The sequence below is a fragment of the Somniosus microcephalus genome, unplaced genomic scaffold (genome assembly GCF_052327205.1).
Source record: "Somniosus microcephalus isolate GS21.2 unplaced genomic scaffold, FLI_Smic_1.0 unresolved_chr7, whole genome shotgun sequence".
Classification (NCBI taxonomy): Eukaryota; Metazoa; Chordata; class Chondrichthyes; order Squaliformes; family Somniosidae; genus Somniosus; species Somniosus microcephalus.
This window is the reverse complement of record NW_028225185.1, coordinates 33,842,881-33,864,008: the sequence shown is the minus strand read 5'-3', so window position 1 is coordinate 33,864,008 and position 21,128 is coordinate 33,842,881. Positions and strand designations below refer to the sequence as shown.

General features: G+C 52.4%; 1 protein-coding gene across 1 annotated transcript in view; it reads right to left on the bottom strand.

Annotated features, from left to right (window-relative positions):
• Positions 1-21,128, bottom strand: part of tafazzin (tafazzin, phospholipid-lysophospholipid transacylase) — a 37,917-nt gene that overhangs the window by 9,044 nt on the left and 7,745 nt on the right. The window contains exons 3-9 of the mRNA XM_085978937.1: positions 13,099-13,227; positions 8,790-8,835; positions 6,655-6,740; positions 2,460-2,540; positions 2,178-2,219; positions 1,590-1,652; positions 487-539 (exon numbers count right to left, since the gene is read on the bottom strand). Coding sequence (XP_085835063.1) covers positions 487-539; positions 1,590-1,652; positions 2,178-2,219; positions 2,460-2,540; positions 6,655-6,740; positions 8,790-8,835; positions 13,099-13,227 — 500 coding nt within the window. The remainder of the gene's footprint in view (positions 1-486; positions 540-1,589; positions 1,653-2,177; positions 2,220-2,459; positions 2,541-6,654; positions 6,741-8,789; positions 8,836-13,098; positions 13,228-21,128) is intronic.

The window sequence follows — 21,128 nt, the reverse complement described above, 5'->3', positions numbered from 1 at the left end:
AGGAGCGTGCAAGAGAGTGAGAGGGAGTGTACGTGCGAGAGAGAGCGCATGTGTGACAGAGAATGTGTCTGAGCGTGCGAGAGAGTGAGTGTGAGAGTGTGCGTGCAAGAGAGAGTGTGTGTGCAGGAGCGTGCGAGAGAGTGAGAGGGAGTGTACGTGCGAGAGTGAGCGCGTGTGTGAGAGAGAATGTGTCTGAGCGTGCGAGAGAGTGAGTGTGAGTGCGAGAGTGTGCGTGCGAGAGAGAGTGTGTGTGCAGGAGCGTGCGAGAGAGTGAGAGTGAGTGTACGAAAGTGCAGTATCCCCGCACTCCCCAACCCTCCCAGGTCCAATACGCTGCGGAGGCTCCCCGTCAGTCACAGACACTATGGAGAGTCCGCTTTGGGGGGGGCGTACGGTGAGCCTCGAATCCCAGAGATGGGGAGGAAACGAACTCGGGCCGCAGCACGGAGACGGAGCGCAGGAGGAGGAGGAGCAGGAACGGCTCACCTTGCCGAGGCGTGGGTAGTATGGAGGCTTGTTGGGGAGGACGTCACTCAGACCTGAGGGAAGCCAACAGGAGAGAAGGGGTTAGACGTAAATCGCACGTTCACCGGGTGTGGCCTTCCACTGACCGGCTCTCCTCCGCCCGCACCCCCTCCCCGCCAACCATTCATCCAGTGTCTCAGCGCCTCTCCCAGCTCCCTCCTACCGCCCCTTACATCCAATGAAGTACACTTTTTAAAGTGTAGTCACTGTTGTAATGTAGGAAATGTGGCCGCCCCTCCGACAGTGCGGCGCTCCCTCAGTACTGCCCCTCCGACAGTGCGGCGCTCCCTCAGTACTGCCCCTCCAACAGTGCGGTGCTCCCTCAGTACTGCCCCTCCGACAGTGCGGCGCTCCCTCAGTACTGCCCCTCCGACAGTGCGGCGCTCCCTCAGTACCGCCTCTCCGACAGTGCGGCGCTCCCTCAGTACCGCCCCTCCGACAGTGCGGCGCTCCCTCAGTACCGCCCCTCCGACAGTGCGGCGCTCCCTCAGTACCGCCCCTCCGACAGTGCGGCGCTCCCTCGGTACCGCCCCTCCGACAGTGCGGCGCTCCCTCAGTACCGCCCCTCCGACAGTGCGGCGCTCCCTCAGTACCGCCCCTCCGACAGTGCGGCGCTCCCTCAGTACTGGCACCGGGGGAAGAGGGTCAGTCCGCTTCATGTACCTGTGCGATTGTGTGTCTGCTAGTGCGCTCATGTAAGTGCGCGAGTGTGCGTGTGTTTATGTGTGCGCACAAGAGCGTATTCACGAGCGGGTGTGCGTGCATGAGTGAGTGTGCTTGTATATGCGCGCGAGTGAGTGTGTGTGTGTGTGTTCACGAGTGAACGTGAGCGTGAGCGCGAGTGTGTAGCTGGTGCCCAGACACCTTGCTGACACTCACTGTCTATCCTCACGCACCAAGGGTGGTCCACCTGGGAGAGGTACCAGAAAGCCCCTGTACCCCTCGCCTCCCCTCCCGCTGTCAGACACTTCAGGAAGTGTGGGGGGAAGAAAATGGAGGTTTGAAACCGCCCGAGGCCCCCACCCCCATCACCCCCAACCGCCCCCCTCACGGATCAGACTTACCCACGTGCCAGAGTGGGAGAATTATCGGGTTCAGGGGACATTCAGAGATCAGCCTCCCGATACCTACGGAAAAAAAACAAGACAGCCCTGTGTCAGCATATCTGGCCACGGAAGGAGCGCTGGTCCCAGCGAAGGCATCCCGCGCCCGGGGAACGCTGCCCTCACTCGTCTATGTGACAGACTCGAGGGGGCTGAATGGCCTCCTCCTGTTCCTAATGTAACAGGCTCGAGGGGCTGAACGGCCTCCTCCTGTTCCTACTGTAACAGGCTCGAGGGGCTGAACGGCCTCCTCCTGTTCCTAATGTAACAGGCTCGAGGGGGCTGAACGGCCTCCTCCTGTTCCTAATGTAACAGGCTCGAGGGGGCTGAACGGCCTCCTCCTGTTCCTAATGTAACAGGCTCGAGGGGGCTGAACGGCCTCCTCCTGTTCCTAATGTAACAGGCTCGAGGGGGCTGAACGGCCTCCTCCTGTTCCTAATGGAACAGGCTCGAGGGGGGCCGAATGGCCGCCTGTTCCCGTGATCCTCTGTGCCACTGCAGACGGGCAGCTCGGAGATTCGAAGAGAGAGAGAGAGATAAAAGGCTCACCCCATTTCAGCCTCATGAACTCCTGCGTCATGTTCACCTTGCCTGAAAGACGGAAATAATAAAGATTACTCAAAACGCCGAGACGCGCAGCAACTCACCGAACAGATCAGGCAGCCCCTTTCGCACAGAACATTCTCTCCCTGTCGGGGCAAAGACAGACAGTCCCTGGGTGAGGCGAGGCAGTTCCCCGCTCTTCCCTCCCCTCAATCCTCCCTCACGTCCGTGACGTAGTGGAACTCTCCCAGCCCTCGGCCAGGTTCCGGCCCCCGTTAATCCACGTACCTTCTGGGAAAAAGTGGACCCAGTCTCCGTGATTGAGTTTTTCCAGCAGGAAATCCATCCCTTTCTGGTACACTCCCTCACCTAGGCAAGAGGAAGGGAGGGTTAGCGGGTAGGAGCGAGCGAACTCATGCCCTGTGTCACTGACTGTATCTCTACTGATGTTAATCCAGCTCCCTCACACTGTCACTCAGTAACCCCTCTCCCCCCAGCGCCCTGTGTTACTGACTGTATCTCTACTGATGTTAATCCAGCTCCCTCACACTGTCATTCAGTAACCCCTCTCCCCCCAGCGCCCTGTGTTACTGACTGTATCTCTACTGATGTTAATCCAGCTCCCTCACACTGTCACTCAGTAACCCCTCTCCCCCAGCGCCCTGTGTTACTGACTGTATCTCTACTGATGTTAATCCAGCTCCCTCACACTGTCACTCAGTAACCCCTCTCCCCCCAGCGCCGTGTCACTGACTGTATCTCTACTGATGTTAATCCAGCTCCCTCACACTGTCACTCAGTAACTCCTCTCCCCCAGCGCCCTGTGTTACTGACTGTATCTCTACGGATGTTAATCCAGCTCCCTCACACTGTCACTCAGTAACCCCTCTCCCCCCAGCACCGTGTCACTGACTGTATCTCTACTGGTGTTAATCCAGCTCCCTCACACTGTCACTCAGTAACCCCTCTCCCCCCAGCGCCCTGTGTCACTGACTGTATCTCTACTGATGTTAATCCAGCTCCCTCACACTGTCACTCAGTAACCCCTCTCCCCCAGCACCCTGTGTCACTGACTGTATCTCTACTGATGTTAATCCAGCTCCCTCACACTGTCACTCAGTAACCCCTCTCCCCCAGCGCCCTGTGTTACTGACTGTATCTCTACTGATGTTAATCCAGCTCCCTCACACTGTCACTCAGTAACTCCTCTCCCCCAGCGCCCTGTGTTACTGACTGTATCTCTACTGATGTTAATCCAGCTCCCTCACACTGTCACTCAGTAACCCCTCTCCCCCAGCACCCTGTGTCACTGACTGTATCTCTACTGATGTTAATCCAGCTCCCTCACACTGTCACTCAGTAACCCCTCTCCCCCAGCGCCCTGTGTTACTGACTGTATCTCTACTGATGTTAATCCAGCTCCCTCACACTGTCACTCAGTAACCCCTCTCCCCAGAGCCCTGTGTCACTGACTGTATCTCTACTGATGTTAATCCAGCTCCCTCACACTGTCACTCAGTAACCCCTCTCCCCCAGCGCCCTGTGTCACTGACTGTATCTCTACTGATGTTAATCCAGCTCCCTCACACTGTCACTCAGTAACCCCTCTCCCCCAGCGCCCTGTGTTACTGACTGTATCTCTACTGATGTTAATCCAGCTCCCTCACACTGTCACTCAGTAACCCCTCTCCCCCCAGCGCCCTGTGTTACTGACTGTATCTCTACTGATGTTAATCCAGCTCCCTCACACTGTCACTCAGTAACCCCTCTCCCCCAGCGCCCTGTGTTACTGACTGTATCTCTACTGATGTTAATCCAGCTCCCTCACACTGTCACTCAGTAACCCCTCTCCCCCAGCGCCCTGTGTTACTGACTGTATCTTTACTGATGTTAATCCAGCTCCCTCACACTGTCACTCAGTAACCCCTCTCCCCCAGCGCCCTGTGTTACTGACTGTATCCCTACTGATGTTAATCCAGCTCCCTCACACTGTCACTCAGTAACCCCTCGCCCCCAGCGCCCTGTGTTACTGACTGTATCTCTACTGATGTTAATCCAGCTCCCTCACACTGTCACTCAGTAACCCCTCTCCCCCCAGCGCCCTGTGTTACTGACTGTATCTCTACTGATGTTAATCCAGCTCCCTCACACTGTCACTCAGGAACCCCTCTCCCCCCAGCGCCCTGTGTTATTGACTGTATCTCTACTGATGTTAATCCAGCTCCCTCACACTGTCACTCAGTAATCCCTCTCCCTCAGCACCCTCTTTTACTGACCGTATCTTTACTGATGTTAATCCAGCTCCCTCACACTGTCACTCAGTAACCCCTCTCCCCCCAGCGCCGTGTCACTGACTGTATCTCTACTGATGTTAATCCAGCTCCCTCACACTGTCACTCAGTAACTCCTCTCCCCCAGCGCCCTGTGTTACTGACTGTATCTCTACGGATGTTAATCCAGCTCCCTCACACTGTCACTCAGTAACCCCTCTCCCCCCAGCACCGTGTCACTGACTGTATCTCTACTGGTGTTAATCCAGCTCCCTCACACTGTCACTCAGTAACCCCTCTCCCCCCAGCGCCCTGTGTCACTGACTGTATCTCTACTGATGTTAATCCAGCTCCCTCACACTGTCACTCAGTAACTCCTCTCCCCCCAGCACCGTGTCACTGACTGTATCTCTACTGGTGTTAATCCAGCTCCCTCACACTGTCACTCAGTAACCCCTCTCCCCCCAGCGCCCTGTGTCACTGACTGTATCTCTACTGGTGTTAATCCAGCTCCCTCACACTGTCACTCAGTAACTCCTCTCCCCCAGCGCCCTGTGTTACTGACTGTATCTCTACGGATGTTAATCCAGCTCCCTCACACTGTCACTCAGTAACCCCTCTCCCCCCAGCACCGTGTCACTGACTGTATCTCTACTGGTGTTAATCCAGCTCCCTCACACTGTCACTCAGTAACCCCTCTCCCCCCAGCGCCCTGTGTCACTGACTGTATCTCTACTGATGTTAATCCAGCTCCCTCACACTGTCACTCAGTAACCCCTCTCCCCCCAGCGCCCTGTGTCACTGACTGTATCTCTACTGATGTTAATCCAGCTCCCTCACACTGTCACTCAGTAACCCCTCTCCCCCCGCGCCCTGTTTCACTGACTGTATCTCTACTGATGTTAATCCAGCTCCCTCACACTGTCACTCAGTAACCCCTCTCCCCCAGCGCCCTGTGTTACTGACTGTATCTCTACTGATGTTAATCCAGCTCCCTCACACTGTCACTCAGTAACCCCTCTCCCCCAGCACCCTGTGTCACTGACTGTATCTCTACTGATGTTAATCCAGCTCCCTCACACTGTCACTCAGTAACCCCTCTCCCCCAGCGCCCTGTGTTACTGACTGTATCTCTACTGATGTTAATCCAGCTCCCTCACACTGTCACTCAGTAACCCCTCTCCCCCAGCACCCTGTGTCACTGACTGTATCTCTACTGATGTTAATCCAGCTCCCTCACACTGTCACTCAGTAACCCCTCTCCCCAGAGCCCTGTGTCACTGACTGTATCTCTACTGATGTTAATCCAGCTCCCTCACACTGTCACTCAGTAACCCCTCTCCCCCAGCGCCCTGTGTCACTGACTGTATCTCTACTGATGTTAATCCAGCTCCCTCACACTGTCACTCAGTAACCCCTCTCCCCCAGCGCCCTGTGTTACTGACTGTATCTCTACTGATGTTAATCCAGCTCCCTCACACTGTCACTCAGTAACCCCTCTCCCCCAGCGCCGTGTTACTGACTGTATCCCTACTGATGTTAATCCAGCTCCCTCACACTGTCACTCTGTAACCCCTCTCCCCCAGCGCCCTGTGTCACTGGCTGTATCTCTACTGATGTTAATCCAGCTCCCTCACACTGTCACTCAGTAACCCCTCCCCCCAGCACCCTGTGTCACTGACTGTATCTCTACTGATGTTAATCCAGCTCCCTCACACTGTCACTCAGTAACCCCTCTCCCCCAGCGCTCTGTGTTACTGACTGTATCTCTACTGATGTTAATCCAGCTCCCTCACATTGTCACTCAGTAACCCCTCTCCCCCAGCGCTCTGTGTCACTGACTGTATCTCTACTGCTGTTAATCCAGCTCCCTCACACTGCCACTCAGTAAGTCCTCTCCCCCAGCGCCCTGTGTTACTGACTGTATCTCTACTGATGTTAATCCAGCTCCCTCACACTGTCACTCAGTAACCCCTCTCCCCCAGCGCCCTGTGTTACTGACTGTATCTCTACTGATGTTAATCCAGCTCCCTCACACTGTCACTCAGTAACCCCTCTCCCCCAGGGCCCTGTGTCACTGACTGTATCTCTACTGATGTTAATCCAGCTCCCTCACACTGTCACTCAGTAATCCCTCTCCCTCAGCACCCTCTTTTACTGACCGTATCTTTACTGATGTTAGTACCTCTGCCTCACAACGCCAAGTTACTCACCACGGCACACTGGGACGCACTTCCCCAAACTAAAGAACCTGGAATGGGATTCTTTGGTGAAACAAATATCGGCGGCCGTGGGAATCCTGCAATTTGGAAAGAGTAGGAATTAATTGACCTCCCCGGGGCATAGCTCCGGGATGACTGGCCGTATCTGAACCAGGGGACTGTTATACCAGATCACGCACAACGCATTATTCTGCTGCTCGGGGGAGCTGAGCTTACCCTTGCCCGTCTCTTTAATGGAGGCACGGACGTCTGCATTAACCAACCCTGCGGAGATCCAGAGAATAATTTGAGATGAGGAGGCCGAGGTGTGATCTGATAGAGGTCTTAAAAACGACGACAGGTTTCGACAAGAGTACATACGCTTGCGGGGAAGAGCAAAACTAGAGGTCATCAGAATAAGACAGTCAGTGACACGAATCAGTCGTCCATGACAGAAAGACTGATGAAATAATACTGAGTGGCCTGCGGGTGGCGCTGTCCAGGGAGAGTATAAATACTCGGGCACGGGCCCAGCTTGCGCAGGACATTCTTTAACAGGAACTAGTGAAGGACACAACTCGACCTCCATGTTGTAAAACAGTTGATTAAAGCTTTGTTTAATGCTTAGACCAAGTGCCTAGTAGTTTTCTTACGTCAGTCAGCAAGAAATCAAATTGAGAATTCTGAAGGAACTTTTTTTTTTAATTCATTGATGGGATGTGGGCGTCGCTGGCTAGGCCTGCATTTAGTGCCCATCCCTAATTGCCCTCGAGAAGATGGTGGTGAGCCGCCTTCTTGAACCGCTGCAGTCCATATGGTGCAGGTACACCCACAATGCTGTTAAGGAGTTCCAGGATTTTGGCCCAGCGACAGTGAAGGAACGGCGATACAGGTCCAAGTCGGGATGGTGTGTGGCTTGGAGGGGAACTTGTAGGTGGTGATGTTCCCATGCGTCTGCTGCCCTTGTCCTTCTAAGTGGTAGAGGTCGCGGGTTTGGGAGGTGCTGTTGAAGGAGCCTTGGCGAGTTGCTGCAGTGCATCTTGTAGATGGTCCACACTGCAGCCACGGTGCGCCGGTGGTGGAGGGAGTGAATGTTTAAGGTGGTGGACGGGGTGCCAATCAAGCGGGCTGCTTTGTCCTGGATGGTGTCGAGCTTCTTGAGTGTTGTTGGAGCTGCACTCATCCAGGCAACTTCTTTACCCAGAGAGTGGGGAGAAAGTGGAACTCGTGACCACAGGAAGGAGTTATGGCGAATAGTATGGATGCATTTAAGGGGCGGTTAGATAAGCATACAGGGGAGAGAAGGGAACAGAGGGTTCTGCTGATAGGTTTAGATGAGGAAAGAGGGGAGGAGGTTCGAGTGGAGCATGAACACCGGCATGGACGGGTTGGGTCGAATGGCCTGTTTCTGTGCCGTACATCCTATGTAAACCTGTAAATGTAACAGCGCTGAGATGCGTCCTGGGTTCAATTAAGCAAATTAGGGATCATGGCACAACTGGAAATGGATAAAGGTTTGCTATTCTCATGAAGTGGGGGTGTTCTTCTGGGGTTGCAGCAGAGAGAGTGTAGAGGGAGCTTTACTCTGTATCTAACCCGTGCTGTACCTGCCCTGGGAGTGTTTGATGGGGACAGTGTAGAGGGAGCTTTACTCTGTATCTAACCCGTGCTGTACCTGTCCTGGGAGTGTTTGATGGGACAGTGTAGAGGGAGCTTTACTCTGTATCTAACCCCGTGCTGTGCCTGCCCTGGGAGTGTTTGATGGGACAGTGCAGAGGGAGCTTTACTCTGTATCTAACCCGTGCTGTACCTGCCCTGGGAGTGTTTGATGGGGACAGTGTAGAGGGAGCTTTACTCTGTATCTAACCCCGTGCTGTACCTGCCCTGGGAGTGTTTGATGGGACAGTGTAGAGGGAGCTTTACTCTGTATCTAACCCGTGCTGTACCTGCCCTGGGAGTGTTTGATGGGGACAGTGTAGAGGGAGCTTTACTCTGTATCTAACCCGTGCTGTACCTGCCCTGGGAGTGTTTGATGGGGACCGTGTAGAGGTAGCTTTACGCTGTATCTAACCCCGTGCTGTACCTGCCCTGGGAGTGTTTGATGATAAATATTAAACAGTGGGGAGATCGGCGTCTCGAACACTCACCATCTCATGGCCGTGATGCTCCTCAGGTGTTTGAGCTCTAGGATGCCTGGAGAAAGACAGAAACAATCAGTAGCTTTTCAAGGACATGATAGAAAGAAAGATCTTGCATTTCTCCAGCGCTTTTCACCACCTCATGACGTCCCAAAGCGCTTCACAGCCAATGAAGGACTTTTTTTGAAGTGTGGTCACTGTTGTAATGTGGAAAACGCGCCAGCCAATTTGTGCACAGCAAGCTCCCACAAACAGCAATGTGATAATGATGTGTTTTAGTGATGTTGGTTGAGGGATAAATATTGGGCCCCAGGACACCGGGGAGAACTCCCCCCTGCTCTTCTTCCAATAGTGGCCGTGGGATGTTTTACATCCACCCGAGAGGGCAGACGGGGGCCTCGGGTTTAACGTCTCATCCCGAAAGTCGGCCCCTCTGACAGTGCAGCGCTACCTCAGAACCGACCCTCCGACAGTGCGGCGCACCCTCAGAACCGACCCTCCGACAGTGCGGCGCTCCCTCAGAACCGACCCTCCGACAGTGCGGCGCACCCTCGGTACCGACCCTCCGACAGTGCGGCGCACCCTCGGTACCGACCCTCCGACAGTGCGGCGCACCCTCAGTACCGACCCTCCGACAGTGCGGCGCACCCTCGGTACCGACCCTCCGACAGTGCGGCGCACCCTCAGTACCGCCCCTCCGACAGTGCGGCGCACCCTCGGTACCGACCCTCCGACAGTGCGGCGCTCCCTCAGTACCGCCCCTCCGACAGTGCGGCGCTCCCTCAGTACCGCCCCTCCGACAGTACGGCGCTCCCTCAGTACCGCCCCTCCGACAGTGCGGCGCTCCCTCAGTACTGCACCTCCGACACTGCGGCGCTCCCTCAGTACCGCCCCTCCGACAGTGCGGCGCTCCCTCAGTACCGACCCTCCGACAGTGCGGCGCTCCCTCAGTACCGCCCCTCCGACAGTGCGGCGCTCCCTCAGTACTGCCCCTCCGACAGTGCGGCGCTCCCTCAGTACCGCCCCTCCGACAGTGCGGCGCTCCCTCAGTACCGCCCCTCCGACAGTGTGGCGCTCCCTCAGTACTGCCCCTCCGACAGTGCGGCGCTCCCTCAGCATTGCACTGGGAAGTGGCAGCCTGGATTTTGGTGCTCGAGTCTCTGGAGTGGGACTTGAACCCAGAACCCTGTGACCCTGGGTATTGTGCAATGAGAAGGGACTTATCAACAATCTTCTTGTACGAGGCCCCTTGGGTCAGAGCGATCATAATATGATCGAGCTCTCAGTCGAGATGGAGAGTGAGGAAATTGAATCAGAGACTAAGGTCCAGAACTTAAATAAAGGGAATTACGAGGGTATGAGACGGGAATTGGGTAAGATTGATTGGGTGGTGTTTCTGGGGGGATTGACAGTGGATAGACAATGGCAAGCATTCAAAGATAGAATGGAAGAATTCCAGAACATGTTTATACCGGTTTGGCATAAAAATAAACCTAAAAAGGTGGCTCAACCGTGGATAACGAGGGAAATTAGGGACAGCATAAAATCAAAAAAAAGGGCATATCAACTGGCAAAAAAAAGCACCAGACCGGAAGATTGGGGGCAGTACAGGATACAGCAAAAGAGGACAAAGGGATTAATCAGGAAGGGGAAAATAGAATACGAAAGTAAACTTGCAGCAAACATAAAGACAGACTGCAAAAGCTTTTATCGGTATATCAGGAGGAAAAGACTGGTAAAATCCCAAGTCGGTCCCTTGCAGTCCGATTCGGGAGAATATATAATGGAGAATAAGGAAATGGCAGACCAATTAAACTCATACTTTGGTTCTGTATTCACAAAGGAGGACACAAATAACCTCCCAGGAATATCGGCAAACATAGGGACTAATGAGAGGGAGGAGCTGACAGAAATTAGTATCTCTAGGGATATGGTGTTGGGTAAGTTGAGGGGACTGAAGGCCGACAAATCCCCGGGGCCTGATAAACTACATCCTAGGGTACTTAAGGAGGTGGCCCTGGAGATAGCAGATGCTCTAAGGATCATCTTCCGGAACTCCATTGACTCGGGAACAGTACCCGTGGATTGGAGGGTAGCTAATGTTACCCCAATATTTAAAAAGGGGGGTAGAGAGAAAGCAGGGAATTATAGACCAGTAAGCCTTACATCGGTTGTGGGCAAAATGCTAGAGTCCATTATTAAGGATAAAATAGCGGAGCACTTGACAAATGGGGAAAGGATCGGACAGAGTCAACATGGATTTACAAAGGGTAAATCGTGTTTGACTAATCTGCTGGAATTTTTTGAGGAAGTAACTGGTAAAATAGATGGGGGAGAGCCAGTGGATGTGGTGTACCTTGACTTCCAGAAAGCCTTCGATAAGGTTCCACACAAAAGATTATCATGCAAAATTAAGGCTCATGGGATTGGGGGCAAAGTATTAACGTGGATAGAGAACTGGCTGGCGGATAGAAAACAGAGAGTTGGAATAAACGGCTCGTTTTCGGAGTGGCAGGCAGTGACCAGCGGGGTGCCGCAAGGATCTGTCCTGGGACCCCAGCTGTTCACAATATATATAAATGATCTGGATCAGGGAATTGGATGCAATATTTCCAAATTCGCTGACGACACTAAACTAGGAGGAGGGGTGGGCTCTGATGAGGATGTCAGGAGGCTACAGTGCGATTTGGACAGGTTGGGGGAATGGGCGGATACGTGGCAGATGCACTATAATGTGGATAAATGCGAGGTTATCCACTTTGGGGGTAAAAACAGGAGGGTAGATTATTATCTAAATGGCAATAGATTGGGAGATGGGGAAGTGCAGAGGGACCTGGGTGTTCTTGTGCACCAGTCACTGAAGGAGAGCATGCAGGTGCAACAGGCGATTAAGAAGGCAAATGGTATGTTGGCCTTCATATCAAGGGGGTTCGAGTATAGGAATAGGGATACCTTACTACAGCTGTACAAGGTGCTGGTGAGACCGCATCTGGAGTATTGTGTACAGTTTTGGTCGCCCCATCTGCGGAAGGATGTTCTTGCCATGGAAAGAGTGCAGCGGCGATTCACCAGGCTGATACCTGGAATGGCGGGAATGACCTACGAGGAGAGATTGAATAGTTTGGGCTTGTACTCACTGGAGTTTAGAAGATTGAGAGGGGATCTCATCGAAACATATAAAATTATGGCAGGCCTGGACAGGCTGAATTCAGAGAGAATGTTTCCAATGGCAGGGGAGCACAGAACCAGGGGCCACAGTCTAAAAATAGCGGGCAAATCATTTAAAACAGAGATGAGGAAGAATTTCTTCACTCAAAGAGTGGTGAGCCTGTGGAATTCCCTGCCACAGAGGGCTGTGAAGGCTAATTCAATAAATATTTTCAAGAGAGAATTGGATATATTTCTGAAGGCTAAGGGGATTAAGGGTTACGGAGAAAAGGCGGGGACGGGGGTACTGAACTGGTAAGATCAGCTATGATCTCAGACGAAGATCAGCCATGATCTCATTGAATGGCGGAGCAGGCTCGAAGGGCCGAATGGCCTACTCCTGTTCCTATCTCTATGTTTCTATGACTCAGAGGCGAGGGTGCTGCCCACAGAGCCACAGCCGACACGGCACAAGGCAAAATGACAAAGACAAACTGCTGATGGATGGTGTCTGAGTGACACTTTCACACGCACACCACAGTTTATCCGTCATGCTCTGTGACATGAATCTTGTCATTAATGTGGAAATGACTTATGAAATGATACTGGGCGGCCTGCTGGTGGCGCTGTCCAGGGAGGGTATAAATACTCGGGCATGGGCCCAGCTTGCTCAGGACATTTTTTTTTGAACAGGAACTAGTGAAGGGCACAACTAGATCTCCATGTTGTAAAACAGTTGATTAAAGCCTTGTTTAATTCTCAGACCAAGTGCCGAGTAGTTTTCTTACGTCATGGAGTGGGACTGAACCCCCCACACGCAGAGCAGCGAGGCCGAGGCTCCATCCGGGGCCTGCGCTGAGTCAGCCTGCTCTCACCCGGTGAGGTACTGAGCCCCACAGCGGGCGGGGACAGTCGAGCAGCGAGCCAACACTCAAAACCACGCCCCCCTCCCCCCGACGGAACAGCTTGGCTTTCAACTGCGGCCGGCCGTCGCCTGGCAACCAGCACGGCGACAGGGACGTGCCAGCTTCCGACCGCGCTCGCCGCCCCGGGGAACCGGATCTCCGCGCGTCTCTCTCTCTCAATCTTTCTCGTGCGCACGCGCGATGGTGGCCAGGCACAGCTGGCCCCAGCAGAAGGGGGGCGGGGCAACCCGCGCCAAATCCCTCACCCCAGATGTGCGGGTCGTCCATGCAGGACTGGTGGTTGGCGACGGTGATCAGCGGCTTCCCTCTGGGCCGCTTTTCGATCAGATCGTAGAGAACCTCCTTGTTGTGAACCATCAGCCTGTTCATGTATTCTGGTAGGGAAAGAGAGCACAGAATGAAAGAACTCCCATTTCTCCAGTGCCTTTCCCCACCTCAGGACGTCCCGAAGCAATTCACAGCCAATGAGGTACTTTTTTTGAAGTGTGGTCACTGTTGTAATGTAGGAAACGCGGAAGCCAATCTGCGCACAGCAAGATCCCACAAACAGCAATGTGATAAATGACCAGATCATCTGTTTTTAGTGATGTTGGTTGAGGGATAAATATTGGCCCCAGGACACCGGGGAGTACTCCCCCCTGCTCTTCTTCCAATAGTGGCCGTGGGATCTTTTACATCCACCCGAGAGAGCAGACTGGGCCCCGGTTTAACGTCTCATCCTGAAAGACAGCCCCTCCGACAGTGCAGCGCCCCCTCAGCACAGGGGGAGTGTCGAGACTGGATTATGGGGCTCGAACTCTGACAGACCTGTACCCACCAGTACTGTACCCCAGTGTTATATAGTGACAGACCTGTACCCACCAGTACTGTACCCCAGTGTTATACAGTGACAAACCTGTACCCACCAGTACTGTACCCCAGTGTTAGTGACAGACCTGTACCCACCAGTACTGTACCCCAGTGTTATACACTGACAGACCTGTACCCACCAGTACTGTACCCCAGTGTTATACACTGACAGACCTGTACCCACCAGTACTGTACCCCAGTGTTATACAGTGACAGACCTGTACCCACCGGTACTGTACCCCAGTGTTATAGTGACAGACCTGTACCCACCAATACTGTACCCCAGTGTTATACACTGACAGACCTGTACCCACCAGTACTGTACCCCAGTGCTATACACTGACAGACCTGTACCCACCAGTACTGTACCCCAGTGTTATACAGTGACAGACCTGTACCCACCAGTACTGTACCCCAGTGTTCGTGACAGACCTGTACCCACCAGTACTGTACCCCAGTGTTATACACTGACAGACCTGTACCCACCAGTACTGTACCCCAGTGTTATACAGTGACAGACCTGTACCCACCAGTACTGTACCCCAGTGTTATACAGTGACAGACCTGTACCCACCAGTACTGTACCCCAGTGTTATACAGTGACAGACCTGTACCCACCAGTACTGTACCCGTGTTATACACTGACAGACCTGTACCCACCAGTACTGTACCCCAGTGTTATATAGTGACAGACCTGTACCCACCAGTACTGTACCCGTTATATACTGACAGACCTGTACCCACCAGTACTGTACCCCAGTGTTATACAGTGACAGACCTGTACCCACCAGTACTGTAACCCAGTGTTATAGTGACAGACCTGTACCCGCCAGTACTGTACCCCAGTGTTATACAGTGACAGACCTGTACCCACCAGTACTGTACCCCAGTGTTATACAGTGACAGACCTGTACCCACCAGTACTGTACCCCAGTGTAATACAGTGACAGACCTGTACCCACCAGTACTGTACCCCAGTGTTATACACTGACAGACCTGTACCCACCAGTACTGTACCCCAGTGTTATACAGTGACAGACCTGTACCCACCAGTACTGTACCCCAATGTTATACAGTGACAGACCTGTACCCACCAGTACTGTACCCCAGTATTATACAGTGACAGACCTGTACCCACCAGTACTGTACCAGTGTTATACAGTGACAGACCTGTACCCACCAGTACTGTACCCCAGTGTTATACAGTGACAGACCTGTACCCACCAGTACTGTATCCCAGTGTTATAGTGACAGACCTGTACCCACCAGTACTGTACCCGTGTTATACAGTGACAGACCTGTACCCACCAGTACTGTACCCCAGTGTTATAGTGACAGACCTGTACCCACCAGTACTGTAACCCAGTGTTATACAGTGACAGACCTGTACCCACCAGTACTGTACCCCACTGTTATACAGTGACAGACCTGTACCCACCAGTACTGTACCCCAGTGTTATAGTGACAGACCTGTACCCACCAGTACTGTACCCCAGTGTTATACAGTGACAGACCTGTACCCACCAGTACTGTACCCCAGTGTTATACAGTGACAGACCTGCACCCACCAGTACTGTACCCCAGTGTTATACAGTGACAGACCTGCACCCACCAGTACTGTACCCCAGTGTTACACAGTGACAGACATGTACCCACCAGTACTGTACCCCAGTGTTGTACAGTGACAGACCTGTACCCACCAGTACTGTACCCCACTGTTAGTGACAGACCTGTACCCAACAGTACTGTACCCCAGTGTTATTCAGTGACAGATCTGTACCCACCAGTACTGTAACCCAGTGTTATACTGTGACAGACCTGTACCCACCAGTACTGTACCCCAGTGTTACACAGTGACAGACCTGTACCCACCAGTACTGTACCCCAGTGTTATACAGTGACAGACCTGTACCCACCAGTACTGTATCCCAGTGTTATAGTGACAGACCTGTACCCACCAGTACTGTACCACAGTGTTATACAGTGACAGACCTGTACCCACCAGTACTGTACCCCAGTGTTATACAGTGACAGACCTGTACCCACCAGTACTGTACCCCAGTGTTATACAGCGACAGACCTGTACCCACCAGTACTGTACCCCAGTGTTATACAGTGACAGACCTGTACCCACCAGTGCTGTACCCCAGTGTTATACAGTGACAGACCTGCACTCACCAGTACTGTACCCCAGTGTTATACAGTGACAGACCTGTACCCACCAGTACTGTACCCCAGTGTTATACAGTGACAGACCTGTACCCACCAGTGCTGTACCCGTGTTATACAGTGACAGACCTGTACCTACCAGTACTGTACCCCAGTGTTATACAGTGACAGACCTGTACCCACCAGTACTGTACCCCAGTGTTATACAGTGACTGACCTGTACCCACCAGTACTGTACCCCAGTGTTATACAGTGACAGACGTGCACCCACCAGTACTGTACCCCAGTGTTATACAGTGACATAGCTGTACCCACCAGTACTGTACCCCAGTGTTATAGTGACAGACCTGTACCCACCAGTACTGTACCCCAGTTATACAGTGACAGACCTGTACCCACTAGTACTGTACCCCAGTGTTATACAGTGACAGACCTGTACCCCAGTGTTATACAGTGACAGACCTGTACCCACTAGTACTGTACCCGTGTTATACAGTGACAGACCTGTACCCACCAGTACTGTACCCGTGTTATACAGTGACAGACCTGTACCCACCAGTACTGTATCCCAGTGTTATAGTGACAGACCTGTACCCACCAGTAACGTACCCGTGTTATACAGTGACAGACCTGTACCCACCAGAACTGTACCCCAGTGTTATACACTGACAGACCTGTACTCACCAGTACTGTACCCCAGTGTTATACAGTGACAGACCTGTACCCACCAGTACTGTACCCCAGTGTTATACAGTGACAGACCTGTACCCACCAGTGCTGTACCCGTGTTATACAGTGACAGACCTGTACCTACCAGTACTGTACCCCAGTGTTATACAGTGACAGACCTGTACCCACAAGTACTGTACCCCACTGTTATACAGTGACAGACCTGTACCCACCAGTACTGTAACCCAGTGTTATAGTGACAGACATGTCCCCACCAGTACTGTACCCCAGTGTTATACAGTGACAGACCTGTACCCACCAGTACTGTACCCGTGTTATACAGTGACAGACCTGCACCCACCAGTACTGTACCCCAGTGTTATACAGTGACAGACCTGTACCCACCAGTACTGTACCCCAGTGTTATACAGTGACAGACCTGTACCCACCAGTGCTGTACCCGTGTTATACAGTGACAGACCTGTACCTACCAGTACTGTACCCCAGTGTTATACAGTGACAGACCTGTACCCACCAGTACTGTACCCGTGTTATACAGTGACAGACCTGTACCCACCAGTACTGTACCCGTGTTATACAGGGACAGACCTGTACCCACCAGTACTGTACCCCAGTGTTATACAGTGACAGACATGTACCCACCAGTACTGTACCCCAGTGTTATACAGTGACAAACCTGTACCCACCAGTACTGTACCCCAGTGTTATACAGTGACATAGCTGTACCCACCAGTACTGTACCCCAGTGTTATACACTGACAGACCTGTACCCACCAGTACTGTACCCCAGTGTTATACAGTGACAGACCTGTACCCACCAGTACTGTACCCCAGTGTTATACAGTGACAGACCTGTACCCACCAGTACTGTACCCCAGTGTTATAGTGACAGACCTGTCCCCACCAGTACTGTACCCGTGTTATACAGTGACAGACCTGTGCCCACCAGTACTGTACCCCAGTGTTATACAGTGACAGACCTGTACCCACCAGTACTGTACCCGTGTTATACAGTGACAGACCTGTATCCACCAGTACTGTACCCCAGTGTTATACAGTGACAGACCTGTACCCACCAGTACTGTACCCCAGTGTTATACAGTGACAGACTTGTACTCACCAGAACTGTACCCCAGTGTTATGGTGACAGACCTGTACCCACCAGTACTGTACCCCAGTGTTATACAGTGACAGGCCTGTACCCACCAGTACTGTACCCCAGTGTTATACAGTGACAGACCTGTACCCACCAGTGCTGTACCCGTGTTATACAGTGACAGACCTGTACCTACCAGTACTGTACCCCAGTGTTATACAGTGACAGACCTGTACCCACCAGTACTGTACCCCACTGTTATACAGTGACAGACCTGTACCCACCAGTACTGTAACCCAGTGTCATAGTGACAGACCTGTACCCACCAGTACTGTACCCCAGTGTTATACAGTGACAGACCTGTACCCACCAGTACTGTACCCCAGTGTTATACAGTGACTGACCTGTACCCACCAGTACTGTACCCCAGTGTTATACAGTGACATACCTGTACCCACCAGTACTGTACCCCAGTGTTATAGTGACAGACCTGTACCCACCAGTACGGTAACCCAGTGTTATACAGTCACATACCTGTGCCCACCAGTACTGTACCCCAGTGTTACACAGCGACAGACCTGTATCAACCAATACTGTACCCCAGTGTTATACAGTGACAGACCTGTACCCACCAGTACTGTACCCCAGTGTTATACAGTGACAGACCTGTACCCACCAGTACTGTACCCCAGTGTTATAGTGACAGACCTGTACCCACCAGTACTGTACCCCAGTGTTATACAGTGACAGACCTGTATCCACCAGTACTGTACCCCAGTGTTATACAGTGACAGACCTGTACCCACCAGTACTGCACCCCAGTGTTATACAGTGACAGACCTGTACCCACCAGTACTGTACCCCAGTGTTATACAGTGACAGACTTGTACCCACCAGTACTGTACCCCAGTGTTATACAGTCACATACCTGTACCCACCAGTACTGTACCCGTGTTATACAGTGACAGACCTGTACCCACCAGTACTTTACCCCAGTGTTATACAGTGACAGACCTATACCCGCCAGTACTGTACCCCAGTGTTATAGTGACAGACCTGTACTCACCAGTACTGTGCCCCAGTGTTATACAGTGACAGACCTGTACCCACCAGCACTGTACCCCAGTGTTATACAGTGACAGACCTGTACCCACCAGTACTGTACCCGTGTTATACAGTGACAGACCTGTATCCACCAGTACTGTACCCCAGTGTTATACAGTGACAGACCTGTACCCACCAGTACTGTACCCCAGTGTTATACAGTGACAGACCTGTACTCACCAGAACTGTACCCCAGTGTTATAGTGACAGACCTGTACCCACCAGTACTGTACCCCAGTGTTATACAGTGACAGGCCTGTACCCACCAGTACTGTACCCCAGTGTTATACAGTGACAGACCTGTACCCACCAGTGCTGTACCCGTGTTATACAGTGACAGACCTGTACCTACCAGTACTGTACCCCAGTGTTATACAGTGACAGACCTGTACCCACCAGTACTGTACCCCACTGTTATACAGTGACAGACCTGTACCCACCAGTACTGTAACCCAGTGTCATCGTGACAGACCTGTACCCACCAGTACTGTACCCCAGTGTTATACAGTGACAGACCTGTACCCACCAGTACTGTACCCCAGTGTTATACAGCGACAGACCTGTACCCACCAGTACTGTACCCCAGTGTTATACAGTGACAGACCTGTACCCACCAGTACTGTAGCCCAGTGTTATACAGTGACTGACCTGTACCCACCAGTACTGTACCCCAGTGTTATACAGTGACATACCTGTACCCACCAGTACTGTACCCCAGTGTTATAGTGACAGACCTGTACCCACCAGTACGGTAAACCAGTGTTATACAGTCACATACCTGTGCCCACCAGTACTGTACCCCAGTGTTACACAGTGACAGACCTGTACCCACCAGTACTGTACCCCAGTGTTATACAGTGACAGACCTGTACCTACCAGTACTGTACCCCAGTGTTATACAGTGACAGACCTGTACCCACCAGTACTGTACCCCAGTGTTATACAGTGACAGACCTGTACCCACCAGTACTGTAACCCAGTGTCATAGTGACAGACCTGCACCCACCAGTACTGTACCCCAGTGTTATACAGTGACAGACCTGTACCCACCAGTACTGTACCCCAGTGTTATACAGTGACATACCTGTACCCACCAGTACTGTACCCCAGTGTTATAGTGACAGACCTGTACCCACCAGTACGGTAACCCAGTGTTATACAGTCACATACCTGTGCCCACCAGTACTGTACCCCAGTGTTACACAGCGACAGACCTGTACCCACCAATACTGTACCCCAGTGTTATACAGTGACAGACCTGTACCCACCAGTACTGTACCCCAGTGTTATACAGTGACAGACCTGTACCCACCAGTACTGTACCCCAGTGTTATGCAGTGACAGACCTGTACCCACCAGTACTGTACCCCAGTGTTATACAGTGACAGACCTGTATCCACCAGTACTGTACCCCAGTGTTATACAGTGACAGACCTGTACCCACCAGTACTGCACCCCAGTGTTATACAGTGACAGACCTGTACCCACCAGTACTGTACCCCAGTGTTATACAGTGACAGACTTGTACCCACCAGTACTGTACCCCAGTGTTATACAGTCACATACCTGTACCCACCAGTACTGTACCCCAGTGTTATACAGTGACAGACCTGTACCCACCAGTACTGTACCCCAGTGTTATACAGTGACAGACCTGTACCCACCAGTACTGTACCCCAGTGTTATGCAGTGACAGACCTGTACCCACCAGTACTGTACCCCAGTGTTATACAGTCACATACCTGTACCCACCAGTACTGTACCCGTGTTATACAGTGACAGACCTGTACCCACCAGTACTTTACCCCAGTGTTATACAGTGACAGACCTATACCCGCCAGTACTGTACCCCAGTGTTATAGTGACAGACCTGTACTCACCAGTACTGTGCCCCAGTGTTATACAGTGACAGACCTGTACCCACCAGTACTGTACCCCAGTGTTATACAGTGACAGACCTGTACCCACCAGTACTGTACCCCAGTGTTATACAGTGACAGACCTGTACCCACCAGTACTTTACCCCAGTGTTATACAGTGACAGACCTATACCCGCCAGTACTGTACCCCAGTGTTATAGTGACAGACCTGTACTCACCAGTACTGTGCCCCAGTGTTATACAGTGACAGACCTGTACCCACCAGTACTGTACCCCAGTGTTATACAGTGACAGACCTGTACCCACCAGTACTGTACCCCAGTGTTATACAGTGACAGACCTGTACCCACCAGTACTGTACCCCAGTGTTATACAGTGACAGACCTGTACCCACCAGTACTGTACCCCAGTGTTATACAGTGACAGACCTGTACCCACCAGTACTGTACCCCAGTGTTATACAGTGACAGACCTGTACCCGCCAGTA